This window comes from Anolis carolinensis, chromosome 1 (genome assembly GCF_035594765.1).
Source record: "Anolis carolinensis isolate JA03-04 chromosome 1, rAnoCar3.1.pri, whole genome shotgun sequence".
In the NCBI taxonomy this organism is placed as follows: Eukaryota; Metazoa; Chordata; class Lepidosauria; order Squamata; family Dactyloidae; genus Anolis; species Anolis carolinensis.
In genome coordinates this window covers 139,590,550-139,617,695 of record NC_085841.1, presented here as the reverse complement: position 1 = coordinate 139,617,695, position 27,146 = coordinate 139,590,550, and the positions used below count along the sequence as shown (strand labels likewise).

Here is a 27,146-nt window from a genome sequence, read left to right as displayed (position 1 = left end):
TGTGCGTGCAAAAGTGCTGAAAAAACATTCAACATCTAATCAGCATTTTCAAACAGCCATGATTTAACAAGAAAAGTACAGCTGCCAATGTATTTAAGTAATAAACATACATTACATGTTCCATACTTTACATTTTTCAGTATGAGGAAATCTTGTGCAAGAAGTGTAACCACAGTGAATAAAGTGTACCGATTGTGCTACAACAGAGAGTGTAATGTTGGTCCTCTGGGGCTGAGAAGGCAAAGCCTAGTTCCCAAAGAGGAGAAAGTTCTGCCCACACCTAAGTAACTTCCTGGCCTTTGTGGCAAGCAGGTAAATACTGTCAAGGCTCCTCCACTTGAGAAAAAAAAATAACAGCAGCAGTGGGGATGCTGTTTGCAATGGGGCAGAGTGGAGAGTAACCCCTTGTAAGTCACAACATTTTAGTACATACAGGTCTGCAGAAGGACAGCCCAGCACTATCATTTTCTTTACCAATCAACCTTGGGATGGTCTATTGTCGTAACGCTTTCAAGGCTTTTGCTGCAGCACTTGGTTATCTCAGCACCTGGGCTGACACATCCATTCAAAACATAGGCAAGCATTCAGTTTTTCTATCTTGGTGAGCCTAAACCCAGCCCTGCCAACTTCTAAAAACGCTATTTGCCCATGGTATTTTGTCCCCTAGACGCTAGACACATCATTACACCCTTAAATGTTTGCCTGCTTCAACCTAGACATTTGCTGAGCTTTGTCACTCTGTGTGTGACCCATCATTTCAAGAGTACATACACCTTTGTGTGGGAGGTATGTGGAATATTTCTTCATTTGTAATTATCAGGATTTTTAAACATCCTTAATAACACCCAAAAACCTGTAAGCAATGGATGGATCATAGAAATGTTATTGCACCATTTGGACCTATTTCTTATACCTGACTTAAGAATACAGTGAATATAAAATAGGGAGAAGAGTGTCCAAAAGTTATGCCTACGATGTCTATTGTATACAGAATTGAAATTGGAGTGATAATTTTTATATCTTTTTCTTCACTCGTCATCATCACAGGCTATCAGTAATGGCCGAGTATGATTGCATTCCAAGTATAGGATCTTGGCAGTGGGTCCATAGGTGACTATGGAGATCTATTATTGATCTGCATGTTCTTTCGCAGTGAAGACATTGATTTCCAGATGGAAGTCCCAACAAGGGTTGGCTTGACATGCTTTCCTCTTGACACATTTCTCCCTTTACCCTCCATTCATGCCTCTTTGAATTCCACAGCACTGTTGGTCACAGCTGACCTCCAGTTAGAACGCTTGAAGGCCAGGACTTCCCAGTTCTCAGTGTCTATGCCGTTTTTAAGGTTAGCTTTAAGCCCATCTTTAAATCTCATTTGCTGTCTACCAACATTCAATTTTCCCTTCTTGATTTGGGAGTACAATAACTGCTTTAGGAGACAGTTATTGGGCATTCAGACAATCCAGCAAAGTTGATGGCAGAGGATTATTGCTTCAGTGCTGGTGGTCTTTCCTTCTGACATTTGTCCACCTATCTTCCCAAGAGATTTGCAGGGTATTTCTTGGGAAGACGCAACACTGATGGAATCATTCCAGAAGTTGAGTATGACGTCTGTAGACAGTCCACGTTTCACAGGCATATAACAGGATTGGGAGGACAATAGCTTTTTAAACAAGCATCTTAGTATCCCTATATATTAGTATTTATTGATACCTTGGTATCACTATATATTAGTTGATTACATGGTAGGAGAAGGCAGGGTAGACTTCTGAAGATATATTAGCCAAAAACAACATTGGACAAAATACAGCCTATGGGCCCATGAGATCGCCAGATATGCTGTGACCTTCAGTGCCTCCAGAGTCCACAATAATCTTTTCCTGGATAAAGTGCTCTTAGAATTCTCTGGCTGCAACTATTTCGATTTTAAACTGGCTACAAAGCCTTCCAACACTATTTAATATGAACATTCTTCATTTTTAGACTAAGAATTTGACTTCCTGATACTTGAGGCTGTGTGTGATGCTTTATATGTGTGTGTGTATGTGTAATCATTGTAGTCCCAAGAGGTTCTCCCAAGCTATCAAAGTGGCCCCCGGATCTGCCAAAGTTTCCTGTTCCTTGCCTAAACCTGATTGGTAGCCACAGCTTGCTAAGTCAACACTTATATAAGCCCCACAAGATGAACACTTCTGTTCTACTTGAGACTGACAAGTGGATTTAGCCCATTGTTTCCTTACATGGAAAGTCCATCCTTGGAAGAAGCATTTTTTCCTCTCAGAAAGAAGTCTTGCAGCAGCTGTTTATCATCTGCAAATGACATTAAATATACAATTGGAAGCAACTTCGTATCAAATTAGAAGCTTTTAAAAAACATCTAAAAATAAATCAAAATCCAACTTTCATTGTTGGAAGAAGAAAATAGACAAATCCTATTTATTTATCAATCCTGTAATGTAAATCTCAGTTCTAGTCCCAAACAGAATTGGTCCACTGAATGAAACAAACTAACAAGTGCTGGTTTACCATTCCCCTTAATTCAGTGGGGTTTACCAGCTCAATCTAGGTTATGGAGATTTTACAGAAAGAGTTATGAATCTGAAGTACGTACCATTTTGCAGCCTAAGATTTGTCAATCACTTTCTTCACAAACCTTACCCAGATGAATGCAAACCCCAATCCTATTTGACTTGAAACAACAAACAGAACTAAGTTTTGCATTTCAAATACAGTAGAGTCTCACTTATCCAACATTCTAGATTATCCAACACATTTGTGTAGTCAATGTTTTCAATACATCGTGATATTTTGGTGCTAAATTCGTAAATACAGTAATTACTACATAGCATTACTGTGCATTTAACTACTTTTTCTGTCAGATTTGTTGTATAACATAATGTTTTGGTGCTTAATTTGAAAAATCATAACCTAATTTGATGTTTAATAGGCCTTTCCTTAATCCCTCCTTATTATCCAACATATTCGCTTATCCAACATTCTGCCAGCCCGTTTATGTTGGATAAGTGGGACTCTACTGTAATAAGATCCTAGAGTTGGAAGAAACCTCGTGGGCAATCCAGTATCCCCCTGCCAAGAGGCAGGAAAACCGCATTCAAAGCACCCCCGACAGATGGCCACCCAGCCTCTGTTTAAAAGCCTTCAAAGAAGGTGCCTCCATCACACTCTGGGGCAGAGAGTTCCACCGCTGAACAGCTCTCACAGTTAGGAAGTTCTTCCTAATGTTCAGGTGGAATCTCCTTCCTTTCCTGTAGTTTGAAGCTGTTGTTCCACATCCTTGTCTCCAGGCCAGCAGAAAACAAGCTTACTCCCTCCTCCCTATGACTTCTTCCCACATATTTATATATGGCCCCTCCTCATGTCTCCTCTCAGCCTTCTCTTCTGCAAGCTAAACATGCCCAGCTCTTCAAGCCGCTCCTCATAGGACTTGTTCTCCAGACACTGGATCATTTTAGTTGCCCTCCTCTGGACACATTCTAGCTAGTCAGCACCTCCCTTCGATTATGGTGCCCAAAACGGGACACAGTATTCCAGGTGTGGTCTGACCAAGGCAGAATGGAGGGGTAGCATGACTTCCCTGGTTCTAGACACTTTACTCCTATTTATGCAGGCCAAAATCCCATTGGCTTTTTTAGCTGCTGCATCACATTGTTGGTTCATGTTTAACTTGTTGTCCACAAGGACTCCAAAATCCTTTTCACATGTACTGCTGTCAAGTCAGGCATCCCCCATTCTTTATTTTCGCATTTCATTTTTTCTGCTTAAGTGGAGTATCTTGCATTTGTCCCTATTGAACTTCGTTTTGTTAGTTTCAGCCCATCTCTCTAGTCTGTTAAGATTGCTCCTGTCTTCTGGAGTTTTAGCTATCCCTCCCAGTTTGGTGTTGTCTGCAAACTTGAAGATCATGCCTTCTAACCCTTCATCTAAATCATTAATAAAGACGTTGAACAGAACCAGGCCCAGGACGGAACGCTACTTACGGCACTCTACTCGTGAATTCTTTCCAGGATGAAGAAGACACATTGGTGAGCACCCTTTGGGTTTGTTCACTCAGCCAATTACAGATCCACCTAACCGTATTTTTGCCTAGCCCATATTTAACTAGTTTGTTTGCCTGAAGCCCATGGGGGATCTTGTCGAAGGCCTTACTGAAATTCAGGTACGCTACATCCACCGCATTCCCTGCATATACCCAGTTTATAACTCAATCAAAAAAAGAGATCAGATCAGTCTGGCATGACTTGTTTTTGATAAATCCGTGTTGACTATTATGATGACCACACTTCTTTCTAAGTGTTTGTAGACCAATTCCTTAACGATCTTTTCCAGAATATTGTCTTTCTCTATTAAAAGAAGTAAAAAAAATGGGTTTTGCCAAGACCAAAATAAAGCAATAAATTTCAACAATAAACTGGATGAAAATACGCATTTTAAAGAATAAAATTGGCCTATTTCTACTTGTTAATTGAAACCAGAATAGACCACTGAAATCAGCTAAATGTTGGTTTATAAAGTTCCTGCTGATTCAGTGTATCTACAACAATTGGACAAATAAGTGAATACAAGCCAATAGATTATTCCCTTTCATTTTAATGAGGCTAGTGTGGCAGGTTAGGAGTTATAATGCAGCAGCAGCCATCCCAATAACACAGAAGAATAGCTTTCTGTCACACCTAAGCAAAAAAAGGGCAACCAGATGGATTTATGAGGAAGAACTAGATCTGTCATCTATTCTTTAAGTCACCTCAGTTTAATGAGAAGGTGAGTACTAACTCAACAACTGAGCATAGAAAAAATGAGCTCTGACACCTCCAACCTACAAGTTTGTTTTGGACGTCAATCAACTTGAAAGCCTAGTCATACAGAAACAGGACCTGCCCCTTGTTTTGCTTGCTTAATATAAATGGGACCGCCCCCTCCATGAAACATCCAAATACAAGGCTGAGGAAAATATGTTCCTGCTTCTTAGGAGCCAGCGTGTACAAGACTGGTAGAAAATATTGTGAATTCCTAAGACACCAGCAGCACTTTTCTAGGTGCCTCAAATTCTTCCATCCATGTGCTGGCATACAATACAACCTTGCAGCTATTTACACTGTGGAAGGGTTCATAGGGTCACAGCACTCGCCTTTAATACACACACTGCAACAAAAAGACTGTTGATCGGTGTGACAGAAAACTCATCTTTTCCCCCTCATTCAAAAAACAATAAAAGTGGAGTAGAGATTCTGATCCATGACATGACAACATTCCAAGTTAATCTCAGCCAAAACTCCAAAAAAAGGATTTGCATTGACTTAAGATTGTGGGAACAATCCCTGGGCCTATTTAGGAAAAAATAAATGTTCTTATCGTATTTGCAAATCATGCTGATGGAATGGCTAGGATATGCTGAATAAGGATTACCCAGATCTACACACATCATTCACCACTGCCAAACGGACACTGCTTTCACAGTATTCCTCATTTCAGTTCCTCTTCTCCCCACAATATTGTTATGATGAGTATGTTTTTAATATGGTTCACTTTGACTTTAGTTTTGACTTTCCGAACATTTTAATTTTTTAATGTGTAAGCAACTTTGAATCCAGAAAGGAGGCAAAGGAGAAAGATGGGGGGAAAAGAATCACAAGAGGAAAAGGAGGAGAAAGTTTAGGACTAGTTTAGATTTGTATGTGCAGTTTGTTTCTGTTGTATGTTTCATTCAATCTTTAGTCATGTAGATTTTATTCAATGAAATGTTCTATTAAAAATAAAATGTGTTTTTAAAGCAGGTGTTCCTAATCTTTTTTTGACCAAGGACGACTTGACCAGGGACCACTCTCCAACATTAGTATCAAAAAAGTTATGAATTAGTTTTTGGTCAACTTTAGATTCGGTTTGGTTATTTGGGGTGCTGATTCAGAAAATTGCATTGGATAGACTGCATCAGCTCTTGTTTCTGATACAGAACATATGCCATCCAGTAGTTGCCATCTGCTCGCCCACAGAAAACCACATTTAATAATCTAGAGCTGATGTGGTCTATCCAATGCAATTTTCTGAATCAGAACCCCAAATAACCCCAGGAACAGGCCTAAAAATGAAGACACCAAGGCGCCTCCGCTTCCAGGTGCTACATGGAATGGCTCTGCTCACTGGGTGGGAGGGAGGAGAAGCACCAGTCAGGAGGCTTGTTGTCGCACCTTTCGTGGGTAGTCAGCCTCTCCCCTCCCGACATCCCGTTGCTTCAGCACTATGAGAGGGTTTCGCGAGACCAGTTGCTCTCGTTGCAATGGTGTGATAACGGTGAGACTGCGGACCATATTTTAGTTCTTGAGAACCACTGGTGATCCATGGACCGCAGATTGGGAACCTCTGTTTTAAAGTAATAGTTAAACATAACTGGAAACACTTCTACCACCACCTATTTCTTTCATTCTTCTCATTCTATTAAATTTAGTTAAATAGAAACAAATTTCAGGTGACTTGTAATTCTTTACTAACAATTTTGAAGAAAGCTAAACTGTAACCCAAGAATAGACAAACTTCGGCCCTCCAGATGTTTTGGACTTCAACTCCCACAATTCCTAACAGCCAGTACTCTGTAAGGAATGGTGGGAGTTGGAAGTCCAAAACATCTGGAGGGCCGAAGTTTGTCTATTCTTGGGTTACAGTTAACTTTCTTCAAAATTGTTAGTAAAGTTTGCCTACTATAACCAGTAGAATTAACTAGCACAAACTACATGGAAACCTTATCCCATTCGTGACTTCATTCCTTCGTCAATGTCATATAAAATGTAATGTAGCTCCTGCTCAGTTGCATAGCATATAGCTGGCCTTTAATAAACTCAGAAGTGAGTAATAATTTAAAGTGAACCAACCAATTCATTTAAACCAGCCTCCTCCACACCCCAGAAAACAAACAAAAACCAGAGTGCAATCTTGACAACCATTAAGAGTACTGACAACCATTAAGACTTGTGTTACTGTAAAATGACCGTCTGCATTAGCCATCATTTTGAAGACTTATTTACCTTATTTTTATCCTGCATTTCTCTAGATGTTAAATCAATAAAACATGAAAAATTACAAAAATGAATTAAAACATTATCCACACCTTAAAATCCCAATCACACTGCCTTTAAAGCCTACCCATGTCAGTTTATACAGGCTTGACAGCAGAGTGTTTTTTTACATGTTGACAAAAGGTGAGCAGGGATAGGCACAGATCAAGCAGATTAACTTTTCCCACTAAAATCCCCAATGCCATTTGCTATTTGTTCAAATGTCATTAGATGAAAGGACTGCAGTATTCTAATTCAAGTCAGTCATACGTCAGATGGTGGTGAACTCAATTCAGACCATAGAAGGACAGGGTTGCTGTGAGTTTTCCGGGCTGTATGGCCATGTTCCAGAAGCATTCTCTCCTGAAGTTTCACCCACATCTGTGGCAGGCACCCTCAGAGGTTGTGAGGTCTGTTGAAAACTAGGCAAGTGGGGTTTATATATTTGTGGAATGTCCAGGTCAGGAGAAAGAACTCTTGTCTGTTTGAAGCAAGTGTGAATATTGCAATTGGCCACCTTGATTAACACTGAATAGCCTTGCAGCTTCAAGGTCTGGCTGCTTCCTGCCTAGGGGAATCCTTTGTTGGGAGGTGTTAGAAGGACTGTCGGTAGGTCATAAAGAAGAGCAAGTTAAACATGTTAGCATGTCATTAAAAGGGCACTAACTGTTGAGGACAATGTATCAAGAGTAATGGTCCACAAAATCTGGCATGGCTCATAACAACTGACACGATATAAAGATTAGAAGGGTAGGCAAAAGCCAGCTGGAAAGACAAGGCATTTCAAAAAGATGGAAATTTGATGCTATCTGTACAGCAGGTAGAGGGCACACAGAGCATTTATAAAACAGTTAATAAAGCTTGACAGCTTGATGACAGCTTGATAACACATTTTGGCGTAATTGTAGCATGTTGCCATTGTGAAATATAATGCTTTGAAATTGGGTTTATTATTTTGAAACACCTTGTAGAGTGCAGCATCAGCTAATATAGGCACTTGCTTGACCATCTAGTATAATAAAGGTAAAGGTTTCCCCTGACATTAAGTCCAGTCATGTCCGACTCTGGGGGTTGGTGCTCATCTCCATTTCTAAGCCGAAGAGCCGGCATTGTCCATAGACACCTCCAAGATCATGTGGCCGGCATAACTGCATGGAGCACCGTTACTTTCCCACTGGAGCAGTACATATTGATCTACTCACATGTGCATGTTTTCGAACTGCTAGGTTGGCAGAAGCTGAGGCTAACAGTGGGTGCTCACTCTGCTCCCGAATTTGAACCGAATTTGGTCCACAAGTTCAGCAGCTCAGTGCTTTAACACACTGCCCCATCGGGGTTCCAGACCATCTAGTATAGGTTTTGCTAACAACTAAAGCTATATAACTGTACTCGGAGATATTGAATACCTATTATTCAAAATGCCTGGGATGAGAAGTGTTCCATAGTTCATATTTTTCCAGATGTTGCAATAGTTGCATATCCATAATGAGGTATCTTGGAAATGGAACCCAAGGCTAAACACAAAATTCATTTATGTTTCATATACACTGTCTAGACATAGCAAGGAAATGATTTTATCCACAATATTTTAATAATTATGTTAATGAAACAGTTTGCATACATTGAAACATCAGAATGCAGATGTATCACTATCTCAGCCATCCATATGAACATCTAGTATTTTGGATACTCAACACTAGTGAAAGGAAAGCTCTTTAGCACAAGTCAGAAATGTGTCATAAAAACAGAACTTATAAGCACTACTTTTTAGGGGTTACAAAGAACAACATTCCCAACCACCATATTGAGGAATTCCTGGAACTGCCATTCCAAAAGTAACTTTTCCAACCTTTGCCTTGGAGGAACTGGTAGATCCTCACAATGCACAGGGCTCACTTCAGTAATGCACTGTACTGAAATGGTTGCTTTGTTATATTTCCCTGTGGGTAGGGATTTGCTCTCCCCCTTGCCTGCCCGTTTGTGTAGAACAGAGCAGCAATAGCAGTAAAGATTAAAGAGCATCTGCTGCGAGACTCATCAGATCACAGAGGACAAGGGGAAAGCTTTCACCTCCAGCTGTTTGCAGAGGTAACCTACAACCATATATCATTCCAGGATGCTACTGAATCCGTGGTCAGCCTAATTGAAAACAGTGACAGGATATTCATGCTCAACAAGGAAAGCAGAATTTAAATAGTTATGACAACTGACTTTACCATTTATACTCATTTATAAGAAGACCTCATATATAAGACGAGGTAAGGTTTTGGGGCCAAAATTATGGATGTTGATGGAATCCATGGTTAAGTTGAGGGTCATTTTACAGAAAGGAGAAAGCAGAAATGCCATCTCAGGGGCATAGCCACCAATGCCCCCCCTCACCACTTCCTAACCCAGGCATTCAAAAAGGTCAGAAACTGTGCCATGGAGGAGAGATTCAAGGGGATCAGTGCATCTTTTAGATTTTGCTGGGACAGGCTAAGGTTTCCCATTTGCCACTCTACACAGATAAGTGGTGGTTCCTTTTTGGATAAGAGTTTGCATAGGTAAGGTAAAGGTAAAGGTTTTCCCCTGACATTAAGTCTAGTCATGTCCGACTCTGGGGGTTGGTGCTAATCTCAATTTCTAAGCCAAAGAGACAATGTTGTCCGTAGACACCTCCAAGGTCATGTGGCCAGCATGACTGCATGGAGCGCCATTACCTTTCCACTGGAGCGGTACCTATTGATCTACTCACATTTGCATGTTTTCAAACTGCTAAATTGATAAAAGCTGGGGCTAACAGCGGGAGCTCACCCTGCTTCTCACATTCGAACCACCAACTTTTCAGTCAGCAAGTTCAACACCTCAGCCGTTTAAACCGCTGTGCCACCAGGGGCATAGTTTGCATACATGACATAAATTCTCAAAAATAAGTCAACCCAAGGTTTTAGGGTTGATTTTTAAATTAAAATGTGTAAACTTATATATAAGTATATAGGGTATAATAGATTGAGCAGGGGACAAAGCTGTTCATAGATAAAAAGTGCAAATCCCCTAAAAAAAAAAAAAAAACAAGAGCAGAACTGCTGAGATAAAGAAGAATGGAATGGAACAGTTTGTCCTTTCTTCACCTGGAACTGAGCTGAACATTATGAACATGTACCAAAATCACAGGCAAAATTAAACAACAGAAACAATATTCAGTTTTAAATTAATTTGCCCCTTTCCTAAAAAATAATAATAATTCTGGTGTTTTTGTTTTGAATTCAGGTCACTGGATGTGTTTTCTAAGAAGACATGTTTCAAAACTGTACCTCTACCTTTGTGCCATCAAAATGTGGATTTCTAACTACGTATAGATACATTTGAACTGATGTTATTTTCTGAAATAGTATTCTCAAAAACAGGCAATAACTAGGTTAGTCTTCTATAGTAAGCATTACAGCTAAAATAGAGAGGGTATTAACATTGTCATATTTATTGCAGCTTCCTTCCCAAAGGTTTTCACACACAACTTGCTCTCCTGGATGAGACTAAAAATGAAGAGGCAAAAACATGAAATTAAGGAAGGATAGGCATAGTTCTTTTCCAAAAGCTACTCTACCCACACACAGAGATAGAGAGAAATAGAAACTCTCTCACACACACACGCACACTAATCTCCATGGTTCTACCCATATATATCTGAATGTGGGCAATCTAAGAACAGTGTCCTAAACTACAGGTGTGAATCTTACATAGCTTTCTTCTATTACCACAGCCTCCCTTAGTAATTAATGGTATCATTTTAATTTATGGTGTTAACCGCTTCTGTAGAAAAATTCAAAACATAAATGAGAGAGGAAGAACTCGGGGACCACAGACAAATAATAGCAAACAATCCCCCATTAATCCCCATACAAACTGACTCTATGCAGATACAGTCAATCCTCCACATTCTCTGGGGTTAGGAGCACAAGACCTCAATTAAAGCGGAAAATAATGAATACAAAAGCTCTATTTTTAACTGAGAAGATACCTTCCTAGGATCTCTAGGTCTTCCAGTGTAATTCTATGGTCAGCTTCCAATAGAATCATTCTGAAGGACCTATAGAACCTTCCTCTGGGAATCTCTAGGTCCTCCTCCACTAATCTATAAGTAACTTCTGCTGGAAGCTGAGCACAGAGTTGCACTGGAGGATTTAAGAGATACCTACAGATAACGTATCAAATACATGAAAAATCAAATTCGCAAAAGCGACATCCAAAATGTGGAGAGCCAACTTGTACCACCTATAGCTAATCATTTCTCATTTGACTCACAAGATTTTTCCAATAGTAACCCATGTATTTGGCCTATCATCCTAACTCAATTCCTTTTGTACTGTTTTGCCCATTAAACCAGTGGTAAGGAACATGTCCTGTTAGCCTTGGTGGCAGGGATTTTCAAGAGTTGGAGTCCACAATCACTAGAAGAACCAAAACTCTCTACCACTGTGTTCATTTCCAACCCTGGTTGCATGCTGCCCTCCATAACACAGACAATTCAAGAAATTTGTAAGAAAGCACTAGAAATCACTCATTATTTTCACTACAATAGTGTTGTCCAAAGCAGTGATCTGCATACCAGTGCAAGTCCATCACTTTTGAGTATTGAGCCAGTCCACAGTGAGCTTCCAGGAAAATATGCCAATGCAATAATGATATGACACAGATTTGGCACAAACTAGGGAAAGGAGGAAGTTGGTAGTGCACAACGTCAGAGAAGATATGCCCCATAAGGAGATAAGTTTTTGGAAGCTTTAAACAATTTTTGTCATATATTGCTGAAAACACTTGGGTGTAACTGGGTGTGGGCCCAGGCTTGGTTGATTTCAGAAGTCTGCAATCCAGTTTGCCATGTCAGATTCATAGAGAAAAGGCTGTCAAGACATTGTATTCTAATAATAGAGAGGAATGACAGGACTTGACAACTAAATTCAAAGTTTCATCATATTTCTGAAAACCTGCATTTCTGCCTATTTGGTTTAGAATCAAAGGTATGTCAAATAAATTGAAATTGCCTTTTATAATGCCACGCTCTGTTACTTAATGACAAGTGATTGGACCAACAGTTCATCCATGGTTTACATTGCAAGTATGCACTTTCAGTTTCCCCTGACGTTAAGTCCAGTCGTTTCCGACTCTGGGGGTTGGTGCTCATCTCAATTTCTAAGTCAAAGAGCCGGCATTGTCCGTAGACACCTCCAAGGTCATGTGGCCGGCATGACTGCATGGAGCGCCGTTACCTCCCCGCTGGAGCAGTACCTTTTGATCTACTCACATTTGCATGTTTTCGAACTGCTAGGTTGGCAGAAGCTGGGGCTAACAGCGGGCGCTCATTTTGCTCCCCGAATTCGAACCTGTGACCTTTTGGTCCGCAAGTTCGGCAGCTAAGCGCTTTAACACACTTTGCCACCACTCAGTATAAATTCTTCAAATCTCACAGAAAAATATCTTGTAAACTTGATAAACAAATATATCCATTAAACAGCTGGTCAGGTTTTTTTGGGGGGGGGGGGGGGTAAATAGCTTTTTAAAGATGTAATTGTCTGTATAGATGTTCAAGTTACCTGACAAGTAACTGCGATCCACACATTTCAAAGGGTTTTCTTAGTCAATGAATGCTCTAGAAGTTTGTTTTGTTTTGTTTTTTTGCTTTTCCTTCCTCTGAAGTATAGCCTAAAGCATCTGGTATCCACTGGCAGCCGCCCATCCAAATACTAGCCGGAACTCACCCTGTTTAGCTTCCAGGATCATTCAAGATCTGTTTACACTGTATCTAAACTCACAACTGCTTCTTCAGAGTAGGACAGTTTTAAGAGCTTTAGGATATGATTAAAAGACACCAATCTTACTACATGTTATTTAAGGAAATATGTTTTAGAAAGCTGAAAATTAAGGGGGAAACGGTTTATAATAAAACAAACATAAGATTAGTGGTCTACTAATTCTTATTTTAATGGAAAATTCAAGTAGAAATATCGACACATCCCTACCAATTGTTACTATCAAGCAAATACCACGATATCAACATAGTCCTTGAAATACAGAGTTTTCACTGTATTTGTCTCTGATGCCTGCAAGGTATGTGCTTTATTGGGTTGATGTGAGTTTTCCAGGCTGTAGGGCCATGTTCCACTTGCATTGTCTCCTGACATTTCACTTGCATCTATGGCAGGCATCCTCAGAGGTTGTGAGGTCTGTTGGAAGCTAGGCAAATGGGATTTATATATCTGTGGAATGTCCAGGGTGGGAGAAAGAATTCTTGTCTATTTGAGACAAGTGTGAATGTTGCAATTGGCCAGTTTGATTAGCATTGAATAGCCTTGCAGCTTCAAAGCCTTGTTGCTTCCCATATGGGGGAATCCTTTGTTCGAAGGTGTTAGCTGGCCCTGATTGTTTCCTATCTGGAATTCCTGTTTTCAGAGTGTTGTTCTTTATTTACTGTCCTGATGTTAAAGCTTTTTAATACTGGTTTCTTCCTTTCTGTTGAAATTATATGTGCTTTATATTTAATCTCCCCAATTATCTCACCACCCCAAAATTAAACATTCTTCCATTTTCCAAACATACTTTCAAGAGAGAAATGGTCATATGGTCAACTCCAGGATTTAAATTATCTCAGGTTACTGTGGGAAAGTAGTAGAACTCAACAACATCCTGCAAAAAGAACAGAAGCCAAAAGGTGACTAATCACCTGTGAAAACAACATTAGGATGTATTGTAAAAATTAGGATGTTTTCATCCTAATGCTAGCCAGTGATCTTCCCAGAGATATCTCACAAAGTCAGTGCAGCACAGAAATTCTCCCAAAAAGTTAAAAGTGGTGTCAAACTGCATTCATTCTAAAGTGCTGGTGCAGGCATTGTCACTATGTCCCGTCAAATTGTTTCAGACCTATGGTTACCCTAAAGTGAACATATCATGCGATTTTCTTGGCAAGATTTGTTCCCAGAGGGCTTACCCTCCTCTGAATATGAATATGACTTGTCCAAGGTCACTCAATGTGTTTTGCACAGCTGAGAGGGGTTTGCCCCAGTCCAATATGCAAACCACTACACTACACTGACTTTCCTAAATCAAAGATCACCTGGGAAACATACAAAAGGTGCTGAGCTCTTTAAAGGGAAAAGCAGGACATAAGTATACTAAGCACAATTATTTAGTTTCACATGCATAAAGTCTTAGTCACAGTACAGTATCAGTTACATACCGCAGCAACTTGCAGCCCTGCCATGCCTTAAACTTGATGTTCCAGAGAGTCTAGATATTTCAAAAGACAGGAAGCTGAAGCAGCAAACCATCCACTCCCGCAATAACAAATTGTTTTATTTCTTTAAAAAGAACCCACAAGCATAAGGACACAATGCTTTCATTATGTGCAGACACTGATCAAAATACATTTCAGCAAATACACAGTGGCACCTTCCTTCAGGATATGCCTTGCTATTATATAAAGTAATAATAACATTATTGAAGTAGTAATAGCAATGGGCTACATCAGGAAAGAGGGACAGACAGAACAAGGAAGCTTCATTCTTAACCTCCAAGACAGCCTTGATGCTCTCCAACTTGGCCCTGCACAGTGAGGATCATGGCAGCTATGGTCTAATACATTTTCAGAGCACCCAGTTGGAAAAGACAAGAACCACCTCTGCTATGCATTTCCAAAACAGATCAAACTTCCTTGTGGAGCAGGCAATCTCAAAGGATCCAAGTCGGTAACATGGGGTAAACTCATTTAACCTGCTTTAACATTCTTGGGATAAATTGGGAAGTTTATCCCAAGAGCATGAAATGCCAGAGCATCCCCAAATTCCAAGATTAGTGTGAACAGTTGGAAGAGGTCTAATTGGAACCAGTCCATTGTCCATACAACCAGGCGCTGCCATCCCATTTTCCCTGAGCTCTGCAGACAATTAAGTCATATTTGTTTTGTTTGCCTGGGTGATTTTAGAATATTTTATAAAACATTTAGGAAATTAGAGGTGCCATCTGAGTTACTGCCTGTTTTTGAAAAAAAGCATTTTCTGGGCCTAAAAATGTTCCAAGAAATATAAAAAGAAAAAAAATTGACCTCCTGGGCATTGGGGGGACACTTTTTGTGTTTAATTGAGAAGAACATGGCAATAATATAATCCTTCAAGATCTCCTGGAGAGCCAAAAAAAACCTGCAATTCCCTGGCCATCATCCACCCTGGCTTTACGTAGCCCCCATTCTTCCTCTCCCAACTAAGTAGAGTCTCACTAATCCAAGCTAAACGGGCCAGCAGAAGCTTGGATAAGCGAATATCTTGGATTATAAGGACTGATCAAGGAAAAGCCTATTAAACATCAAGTTAGGTTATGATTTTACAAATTAAGCACCAAAACTTCATGTTATACAACAAATTTGACAGAAAAAGTAGTTCAATACGCAGTAATGTTATGTTGTAATTACTGTATTTATGAATTTAGCACCAAAATATCACGATATATTGGAAACATTGACTACAAAAATGGCTTGGATTATCCAGAGGCTTGGATAAGCGAGGCTTGGATTAGTGAGACTCTACTGTATATATTTTTCCTCCAATCACTCTGTGCTACATCACATACAAGTCATCAAAATCTCAGAAGACTCATTATTTAACTGAGTTTCAAATGCCTTCACTCCTCTGTATAGTTATTTATTTTTCCTTAGATACGGTATTTCAAAATAGATCAGATTACTGCAGTAGATTGTTAAAGAGTAATTACAGGATGACCTGAAGAATTGGTGCTAATTGATGACTGATCAACTAAGTCTATATCTACACTACAGATCTGCTTATCAGCTTTTTTTTCTATCAGTTTGTCCAAATCTTTGAGACTCACAGCTTGCTGAAGATATGAAATTTTCAAATCTTTACAAACTCTTTACAATACCAAAGTTCCTTGGGAAGTAATCATGGTTAAACCAGAGCTTGGCAAGGGTACCTTCTGGGGCTACAATTCCTACAAGTCTTCATCCATTATAACTAGTTATAGTCGTATTTTTTTTTCAAGCCTGGGTTGAACCAGCTTGCTGGAAGACAATTTCAGGAATGAGAAAAAACTGGTTTTTCTTCTGAACACAAGAAACTGGTATTAGATATGAATGACCCTAAGCACTTGATGAACAGCATTACTTCCATCAGAATAGAGAAAGGTGTTGGCAGATGAGATAAAATGTAAATCTCAACAAGTCAGCGTGAATCAAAATTTTAAAAAAGAAATCATGCTGTGGCATTTCATCCCAATCATGAACCATCTGAGTGACTAGTCTTCAAACAAAACTGCAATATTTACATGGCCGTTTTGGAACAGTAAGAATACGGTTAGGCAGTGTTGGAAAATGATCTGGGTTCAAAGAGGTATTTGGTCCTCTAAAGTAATTTGCTTTGACAAATTACTGTGTAAAATGGAAGTGATAAGAGATATACCCAAGGGGACGCTTAAAGGATGTGAGTATAAGAAAGTATTGAGTGGTTTAATTGGATCCATACAATCCACCAAGATATCCTTTGCATAGTTGGCCTTCTAGATTTGTGGATTTGGGTTTTGTGGATTTGATTAATTATATATTTGATAAATAATAAGAATATCTAAGTCTTCCAGCATCTATGCACATGTTCCATTGGAACCTCACTGTAGTAACCTAGTGATACCTCAGCAGTTATCCCAGGTTTAAAAAAATGTGTTTTTTCATTCAAAGTTTTTCACTTTTGTGGGAGTCTTGCACACTGGATTTTCATGAAAGTGGGGGGTAGGGACAGCTGTAGTTAGCTAGAGCCAATAACCTTAACCAGCAAAGCTTCTGCATATGCAAGAGGCAAACCATGGTTTAAAACTACTTTTTTTAAAATCTGCATTCATTCAGCATTTCATACCAACTTCTGGATAAGAACAGAGATCATTTTAATTATTTTCTCAGTTCCATATCACAGCTCTTTTATGATCTTTATGTAACAGAACCTCCACATATACAAGGCAGAAAAGCCCAAAGAGATGATAGGATTTCTACACATACCAGCTTCCATGTGTTTTGGCATCCTATAAGATCCAGAAACCAACATGAGAAGACTCTCCAAGTAGAGAGTGGGTGGAGGGCACATAGGAAATGTATTCATGGTGCAGAAGCCGGAGTTACTTATTAATGTAGAAAATTAATTTATTCAAATATTCCCAACTCACCCTCTTGCTAAAGATCTCAAGGTAGAATGCACTTAAATCAATATGTCTAATTTAAAACAGTGTAAACAATAAAAATGAGTTTAAAGGTTAAAATGACATAAAACAATTTAAACAGTTGGGAAAAAAGACATACTAAAACTCGTAAAATAGTTTTAAATTATTTAAAATAATGCACATGTGAGGGTTTGTGCAAAATCGCTTGGGTCTCTTTAATGAACAGCCACATCTTCCACTGATATTAGAATGGCAGCAATGCTGAAGTATATCAAGCCTCCAAAGAGAGGATATTCTGTAACTGGAGAGCCACAACAAGAAGGTCCTCATTTTTTGCATCTTCCCACTGCTCAATGATGGAACAGAGAGGAATATATGGAGAGAGTTGCATTCTTGAGACATTTAAAGGCTTTAAATATCATAGCCAACATCCAGGATCCAAACTGGAAGGACACTCAGTGCCATTTCTTCACAGTGCTAGGTAGCATTTGTATGATGTTCTAAGAGAGGGGTTGCAGTTTCCAAGTTGTCTTCAAGGGCAACTCCAAACTGAGAGGTTACAAGTTCAGGTTTGGATACATTATCCCAAACTATGGTCTGGACACCCACTTTGAGCCATGGATTCTTATTCTGGGATGCTGGCCATAGTTATCAATTGAGACCCCACACCATATGTAACCTGAAGCCACATTTCACTGTTACATATGAAGAGTTTCTGTAAGTAATATACTGTACATATAATTAGTGGCTTCAGGCAGCGAACGAGGAAGCTGAAATCATTACATCTCAACAAATAATGCAAGGAAAGATAAATGGTTTACCACTTTTTAAAAACATACGTCATACGAATTTTATGTACTGAAACAGATGCCACTCCATGGAATAAACATTTGTAACTATAAAAGGTGGCTTGGTGACCTGATCAACCACTCTGGCAAATTCTATGCCCAGAGGAATTTAAGGCTGAATCCTGGTAACTGGGGAAGGGTTTACCCCTCTCCTTTTGGCTTATGAGCTCTTCTTACTAAAGGGGAAGAAGAAAGAGTATCCTTGGGGCTTAGGCATGGGTCAATGGAAATTGTTGTTATTGTTGTATGCCTTCAAATTATTTCTGATATATGGTGAGCTTAAGAGTAAACGATAACAGGGTTTTCTTGACAAGATGTGCTTAGAGGGGATTTGCTCTCTGATCTTCAGAGAGTGTGTTTTGCCAAAGATCATCCAGTAGGTTTCTGCAAGAGAACAGACAATGGCTTAATAATGCCTCACGTCAATTCCGTCTCTCTGTCTCTCTCTCTCTGTGTAGTAAAATAATCTCAAGTGGGAACGCAAAGGTCATTGTCAGCAACTCTGCAGAACCAGAAACAGCACTGGTAGGATCAAGGGTAGGAATAATGAGACCTAATGAGTACAACATACATACACTCTCAGAAAAACATCTGTGTATTCCTGGGCATTCCCAGATTGCCAGACAAACCTTCTTCTCTCCTTGCCTAGACCTGATATAATGAAAAGTAAGGGTCACTGTTGCACCTTTCAAAAGTCAAAAATTGCCATTGCCTTTTTTAGTCACGTGGGGTTTGATGAGACCCTTGGTGAGTTTCTGGGACTTGTCCATCTCTATACTAGATGGACAACTGGTTAAGCTTTTTCTAAATATACTTTTCCACATCTAGCAAAACATTCAGTCCAATCCAGTAGATTTACTGGGTTGCTATGAGTTTTCCGGGCTGTATGGCCATGTTCCAGAAGCATTATCTCCTGACGTTTAAACCACATCTATGGCAGGTATCCTCAGATATTGTGAGGTCTGTTGGAAACTAGGCAAGTGGGATTTATGTATCTATGGAATGTCAAGGGTGGGAGGAAGAACTTTTGTCTGTTTGAGGCAAGTGTGAATGTTGCAACTGCCCACCTTTATTTGCATTGAAAAGCCTTACAGCTTCAAAGCCTGGCTGCTTCCTGCCTGGGGAAACCATTTGTTGAGAGGTGTAAGCTGGTCCTGATTCTGGAACATGGCCATACAGCCCAGAAAGCTTACAGCAACCCAGTGATTCCGACCATGAAAGCCTTCGATCACACAGTAGATTTAATTTTTGACAGAAGAAATACATATAGATTCCCCTAGTTTTCCGTGTCCTCCTAAGAAGGAAGATGAACCTGAGCTTCAATGCTTTAGGTTTCAAATTAGTCTACTAGACTGCTTCAAAAAAGTTTGTGGTATTCATATTACACTTTAGAGATCCTTCCACACAAAGCCTATTTTTGACAGTAGCCAAAGAGCATTACCTTACCTTACAGTTTTCTACAATGGTGATGATGGAAAGCAGCTCATTAAAAGGCTTTCAGTAATACAAGGCACACTCTCCCATTCAAAGGCAGAAGACCACTCCTGGTCACCAATGTTATCCCAGTCAAAATTTCATTGATTACATCCTTCCTCCAAGGAGTTTTTTTTTTCTGTGTCAGGAGTGACTTAAGAAACTGCAAGTTTGTTCTGGTGCGAGAGAATTTGCCGTCTGCAAGGACATTGTCCAGAGGATGCCCAAATGTTTTACCATCTTCTGGAAGACTTCTCTCATGTCCCCGCATGAGAAGCTGGAGCTGACAGACGGGAACTCATCCTGCTCCCCAGATTCAAACCACCAACTTTTCAGTCAGCAGTCCTGCTGGCACAAGGGTTTAACCAAATGCGCCACCGGGGGTTCCTATTGCCCCTCCAAGGAGTAAAGGACAGTGTACGTGGTCCTTCGCCCCTACTTTATTCTCAGAAGAATAACCTAAGATAGGCTTAGGCTGGGAGACAAATGGTGAACAAGCTTTGTGACTGGATGGTGATTTGAACTTGAGTCTCATGAATCTTAGTATCACAAAAAAGCAGTTATTTTAAGTAGAATTGTTAAAGCCTAGGTGCAAATTAATTCAGTTAACACATGAGAGCATTCCAAATATGTAAGTATGAATAACCTTACTCTTCATACCTATAATTCCTACACAAAATTACAAAAAATAAACCTTTATTGGGGAAGGAGGGAGGGTCTAGGCTCAAGCAAAAATGAAAGAACTACCTTACAGACCGTTCTTGCATTTGACTACATCAATGTGTCCTACACTTTTTCCACTTGAGACTCCTCCTGGGTATATAGGTATAAAAACCAAACATTTACTAATAATACGTACATCAGCATTTGCAAAATTTGCTAAACAGGCTGTTATTCCTTTTTATAAAGTACAGCTGAAGCATCTTCTGTAAAGTATTGTAGGATGTTGCTAACAGATTTGTATGAATGTCTAGGTGGCATTCAGAAACCTTTTACTGTTGCCAAATGGGACTCACAGTTTAAGAAGCAGTGATGTTGCCTCTAACTCTATTATTCTATGAAAGAAGGTCTCAGCAGCCTTAGGCGAACAAGAAGCAAGTGAGAAGGGGGAAAGTTGCATAAGCTTAGGGAGTTTCAAGGCTGCAGGCGTGATGCTGGGGGAGGGGAGACGGAAATATGACTTTACGAAGGAAGATCCTTTATCACAGTGGTTCTCAACCTGGGGTCCCCAGATGTTTTTGGCCTACAACTCCCAGAAATCCCAGCGAGTTTACGAGCTGTTAGGATTTCTGGGAGTTGAAGGCCAAAAACATCTGGGGACCCCAGGTTGAGAACCACTGCTTTATCACAAGCCATTTCTCTCCTAATCCTGATTCCCTGGCCCAAGGCTGCTTAGCCTTGCTTCGATTGCCACCTTATCTACTGGTCTTAGCTAAATACTCTGATACACCTGTCCTGCTGTGCCACCACGGACTGTTCTTCCTGATCCGGATAAATTTCTTCAGAGGCTGCATTAATTGGCCACACCTTTCCTCCGCAACCTTCCTCCTTGGATTGTTTCCTCAAGCTTTGAATTCCACCTACACTTCTTTTTCAGATTTCTTGTCACTGCTGTAACACTTCCGGACTTCACCTCCCTTGTCTTTGAGCAACTTTGCACCAAGCTGGAAATCTCCTCCCAATTCTCCAGGCAGCCTTATTGAACACTTTTCCTTCCCTCTCCGAAAATAACTACCAAAAGCTCATTTACACTGTAGAACGAATGCAGTTTAGCACATTTAACAACAGTGGCTCAATGCTATGGGAGTTGTAGTTTGGTGAGGCACCAACTCTGTTTGGTAGAGAAAGCTAGAGGCCTTGTAAAACTACAGTGCCAACTATTTCATACCACTGAGTCATGGCATTTCAAGTGGTGTCAAACTGCATTATTTTGAAAGTGTAGATGCACTCAAACTTAAGCAACCTGAATATTTATTATTACAATCAGATTCAGACTCACCATCACAAGATTAATACGTCGTATATATGTGGACACATGTATTTTAAAAAAGGAAGTACTGCAACTGTAATAAAGGAAACCATTAGTGGTGGGAGGGGACAGACTTGAGGTCACGAAGAATGTCTTGTGGCTACACGTTCGGGCACATCTAAAGACCAGCTTGAGAAACAGTGGTATAATTAGGGAAGGAGCTCACAGAAATATTACTGTTGCATCTGCTGATCACATATATTGTTCATATACACACAGATAATGAACTAACTTACCCTCAATTTCTGTCTGGGGAAAATACAGGCAGTCCCCGGGTCACAAACATCTGACTTATGAGACATAGTTAAGAATGAGGGTGAAACAACAAGAAGTGTGAGAAATCTCCCGCTCAGAAAGGAAATTTACTCCTGGAAGAGTTATCATGGGGAAAAGATGTCTCTCCTGAAGTTTTATCGCCAATACTTATTTCCACAACAAACCACATTTTTCAAAATCCAATTTTCACAGGGACAGAAAGGAGGTGAAATCTTCTGAACAGGGGCACAGGTAGCAAAACAAACACTACAGAGGTGTCAACCCTTCCCTATGCTATCCAAAGCTCTCTCTCTATGTCTGTGCATGTGTGTGGAGTTACACTTAAAAATGTACCCAAATTCAATTTAAGATCAAATCTACAGAGCCTATCTGCTTTGTAACCTGGGGATTGCCTGTAGTTAAGATTATTTGAGTTGGCATTCAGTTAATGCATGGGTTTGGGTGCCTTGTGTCATTTGTGCCGTGCACAGGTTTTAAAATCTAAAGTCTGTAGAAATACATGCAGACTGTGAGCGCTTCTATACTGTAGAATCAATGCAATTTGACTCCACTAACTGCCACAGCTCAATATTATGGAATCAAAGGAGATTTAGTTTTACCAAAAAAAAAAAATTGCCTTCTCTGCTAAAGAGTGCTGGTGCCTCACCAAACTACATCTTCCAAAATCCCATAGCACTGAGCCATGGCAGTTCAAGCGGTATCAAACTGCATTTATTCTACAATAGATACACCTTGTGTCACAACAGTCTCTGCGAAAAGGAGGGTTATTCACACACTAGTTCTCTATGTAAAGGCATTTATATTCATGGATACATGGAATAGTATCATCAACAAATATAACAGGTAAAAGTAAACAGTGATACTTGTCCATGGAGGAGTATATCCATGATTACAGTAGGAGCAAAACTCCCAAAAAGTTGCAAAACTGATTCTTCATATGGCTCATATTCTCATGCTGAATAACCAGACAGATTGCCCAACAAGAGAAGCATGTCACCCAACCCCCTATTTATTATTTATAACTTTTCATATCTCATTTTCTGCCAAATACAGTTTTGTTTTGTTTTTTATCGTGTCAGGAACAACTTGAGAACATACTGCAAGTCGTTTCTGGTGTGAGAAAATTGGCTATCTACAGAGATATTGCCCAGGGTACGCCCAGATGTGTTATCATCCTTGCTGGGAGGCTTCTCTCGTGTCCCTGCAAGCTAGTGCTGACAAACGGGAACTCACCCTGTTTCGCAGATTTGAACCGGGAACCTTCAGGTCAGCAGTTCAGCTGGCACAAGGGTTTAACCCATTGGGGCACCGCAGCTCATTTGCCAAATACAGTGACTGGGGGTAATATAATCCAAATAAAATCAACACTGATGATGAAAGAGTAAGATCCCCACTTGTGAAAACCTCTTCAAGCTAAACAGCCAGAGTGTTATTACCAAAAGTTGTTCTTTTTTTTTTAAGGAAAAAGAAAGACAGATAAATTGGTTAAATTGGCATCCCTTGGGAAAGAGTTTGACTTTTTTCATGTCTACATTAGACAGGCTTCATAAATGGGATTTTCTGACACTCACATACAAAATTGTAACACCCAAGGAAGTTGCTCATGATCATACAATATCGCGCTTCAGATCAAAGTTTTTAAACACTGATTTTGGACAGTAACTTCCTTTGGGGAGCCAGCATGGTGCAGCCTGGACTATGACTCTGGAGATCAGAGTTCGAATCCCATCAGTCACAAAACCTTGACAAGTCACACTCTCTCCGCTTCAGAGGAAGGCAAAGGCAACCTCTTCCAATCTTGCCAAGAAAAGTCTATGATGGAGTCGCCTTATGGTCACCCTAACTGTTGAAAGAGCACGGCCACGACAAACGACAAACGATTAGTGGCCCACTGACTATATATACATAAAGAAGCTGGGAGGATGAGAGAGAAAACCACAGCTCCCACAATATCCCAGTCAACTGGGAAATCTATGTGTTCTATTATGTCTTTTTCTTGAATAAAAATGTAAAAAAAGAAAAAAGAAATTTAGAGAGAATACAGTTTAGCACCGCTTTGACCGCCATGTCTCAATGCAATGAGATCCTGGGAGTTGTAGTTTGGTGAGGCAGAGGAGGTGAAAGGCTTTGCAAAGCTACAGCTCTTAGAATTCCAGAACAGTCCAAGTGATGTCAAATTGCATGTAGAAGTACCCAGAGTTTCCAGTCTTCCCCCTATATAAGTCTCACATTGATACTAAACTCAGAGGTGCTTGTCCCCAGCAACCTTGCAGCCTTTTCCTTTGCCATTTTTTTTACTGTTTCCAACAAGCAAGCAACTGGTTTGTCCCTGGAATGGAAAAGCAGGTCCTGCAAGAGTTGAGACTCAGGGCTGTGGGCAGGAAGAAAGCTGGCGCCAATGTGGAAGCAGCTGGAGGAGGATTCAACATCCACACTATGGAATCAATGCAGATTGACACCCGTTGAACTGCCACGGCTCAAGGCGAGGGAATTAGGGGAGTTGTAGTTTCACATCATCTGCCAAAGGGGGCTGGAGCCTCACTGAACTAGAAACCCCACAGCACTGAGATGTGGCTGCTACAAGTGGGGACAAATCTGCAATAATTCCACAGTGGAGATGCTACTCTCAAGGTCTGCTTAAATCCAAAGAAGCTGAAATAATATGTTTTCGAAGGCTTTCATGGCCGGAATCATTGGGTTGCTGTGTGAGTTTTCCGGGCTGTATGGCCATGTTCCAGAAGCATTATCTCCTGACTTTTCGTCCACATTCTTCAAAGCCTGGCTGAATCCTTTGTTGTGAGGTGTTAGCTGGCCCCGATTGTTTTCTGTCTGGAATCCCCCTGTTTTTGAGTGTTCTTTGTTTACTTAATTAATTTTAGTTTTTTAAAATACTGGTAGCCAGATCTTGTTCATTTTCATGGTTTCCTACTTTCTGTTGAATGTAGCATTGCCCAAACACGAATCAAGGAACATGGAAGGCACTAACAACCACCATGTCAGACTACACAGAGAAGCCACTGAAATCCACAAGCATGAGGACAATTTCAACAGAAAGGAGGAAATGAACAAAATCTGGCTACCAGTATTAAAAAAAACTCCAAAATTAGAACAGTAAATAAAGAACAACACTCTGACAACAGGGGAATTCCAGACAAGAAACAATCAGGGCCAGCTAACTCCTCCCAACAAAGGATTCCCCCAGGCAGGAATCAGCCAGGCCTTGAAGCCTTGAAGCTGAAAGGCTATTCAATGCTAATCATGGTGGCCAATTGCAACATTCACACCTGCCTCAAGTAGACAAGAGTTCTTTCTTCCGCCCTGGACCTTCCACAGATATATAAACCCCATTTGCCTAGTTTCCAATATACCTCACAACCTCTCAGGATGCCTGCCATAGATGTGGGCGAAACGTCAGGAGAGAATGCTTCTGGAACATGGCCACACAGCCCGGAAAACTCACAGCAACCCAGTCATTCCAGCCATGAAAGCCTTCGACAACACAGGGGAGTTGTAGTTTCACAACATCTGCCATTGAACTAGAAACCCCACAGCACTGAGACGTGGCAGCTACAAGTGAGGGCAAATCTACACTAATTCGACAGTGGAGATGGCACCCTCAAGGTGTTTGCCTAGCTCCAAAGAAGCTGAGAGAGTCGGCCACTCCATTGATTGACAGGCGGAACGCCCGCCCGCCCGCCTTGGCAGAACTTTGCAAAGGTCTCTTTAGTCAATAAACTTCTCCCCTCCCTTTGTTGTTCACAATGGTTGCGCCCCACAAGTCGAGTCCAAGGGGAGGCGATTCCATCTTCACCTTGGGGAGGGGGCTCAAGTTGAGAAATGCCATTGCACTCACCCCCCCCCCCCCCCCCCAACCAGTTTCCTTGTCCAATCCCCTTCCACTTTCTCCCTGCTCACCTTGGGCAGCTCGCGGAGCTGGTTGGCGTCCAAGAGGAGCTCTTCCAAGCTGCGGCTGTAGCGGTAGATCTCCTCCGGGACGGCGGCCAGAGAGCAGTGGCGCTTGTCGATAAGCTCCACATGACGGTTGCACCGCCACAGAGGGATGCAATGGAACATAGCGGCGGCGGCGGCGGCAGGAAAAACAACAGCCAGCCAGCAAGCCGCCCGCCTGCCAGGCAGCCAGCCGCCGAGGTCTTTCTCTCTCCCTCTCTCGCAGACGAAGCTCGGGCTCGCTGTGTGCGCGCGCCCCAGGGAGGGAGGGAGGGAGGGAGGCAGGGCTCGCGCTCTCGCTTTCTCCCTCTCTCGCGCGCGCGCCCTTAGCAACCCCGGGTCCCAAAGCACGCGCGCTCCCTCTCGCTCACTCCCTCCTCGGTTTTGCACGGCGCCTCGCGCTCTCTGTGGCTCGCGCTCTCTGTCTCTCTCTCGCTCTCCGGTCTTGTCTAGTCTTCCGCCTTCAACAAGTTCCTATAGAACAAAAAAAAAAAAAAAGGAGGAGGAGCCATCCCTGCGCTTGGGACAAGCGCAAAAAAACGCTTCTCAATCCCAGTCTTTTGCAACTGCTGTGGGGATTGGAGTCGGCCGGTCTTCCCAAACTGCCTGACTGCCTGCTTGACCCGGAACACTGGTGCGCGCCCTCCTTTCTCTATTTTTCTCCTCTCCTCTTTTTCTCCCCCCTCCTCTCTCTCTCTGACGTCACCAGCCGCTGGCCCCGCCCCTCCTCCCTGGCCCCCACTCGGGGATTTCTCTGACCCCGCAAGGTTGGCTCCTGGAAAGCCAAGGAGAGGAAGGGAAAGACGGACGGACGGGCAGAGGGAGAACTCGTTCCAAAGTTTTGTCATTTTTTTCCCTCTTTGGGAAGACTGCAGTCGTCCCTCGCTTCCATTTGTCAGGTTTCGGGAACAGCAGATTTACTCGGAAGTCACTTCTACCACGCTGGAGATGCATTCTTGTAGAATGAATGCAGTTTGGCGCTGCTTGAGCTCCCCTGGCTCAATGTTATGAGGTCCTGGGAGTTGTAGTTTGGTAAGACGCCAGAGAAGATTCAAGACTTAGGGAAACTACAGCTCCCGGGATCCCACACCAATGAGCCCTGGCCGTTCAAGTGGTGTCAATCTGCATCGATTCCACAGTGTGGGTGTACTCCCCTTCCACTCGGAAGAGATACGCGAGTGCATCAAGAGGCAAAGATTGTTCAGAAAACCACCTGAACCAACCTGGACTCAGCATATTATTGGAGAACACAGAAATGCTGGACCAGTTGTAACAACCACCATGTCAGACTACACAGGGAAGCCATTGAAGTCCACG

The 27,146-nt window shown here is 41.3% G+C and overlaps 1 protein-coding gene across 5 annotated transcripts in view; it reads right to left on the bottom strand.

The window, feature by feature from the left end:
- lrrc1 (leucine rich repeat containing 1) overlaps window positions 1–26,507 on the bottom strand; it is a 118,732-nt gene extending 92,225 nt beyond the window's left edge. For 2 of the 5 annotated variants that reach the window (XM_062983095.1, XM_062983098.1), the window contains exon 1: window positions 25,797–26,507. In XM_062983095.1, coding sequence (XP_062839165.1) covers window positions 25,797–25,955 — 159 coding nt within the window. In that variant the 5' untranslated portion in view covers window positions 25,956–26,507. The remainder of the gene's footprint in view (window positions 1–25,796) is intronic. The other 3 variants (XM_062983097.1, XM_062983103.1, XM_003226061.4) reach the window with 3 other exon arrangements.
- Between the last annotated feature and the right edge of the window lie 639 nt (window positions 26,508–27,146).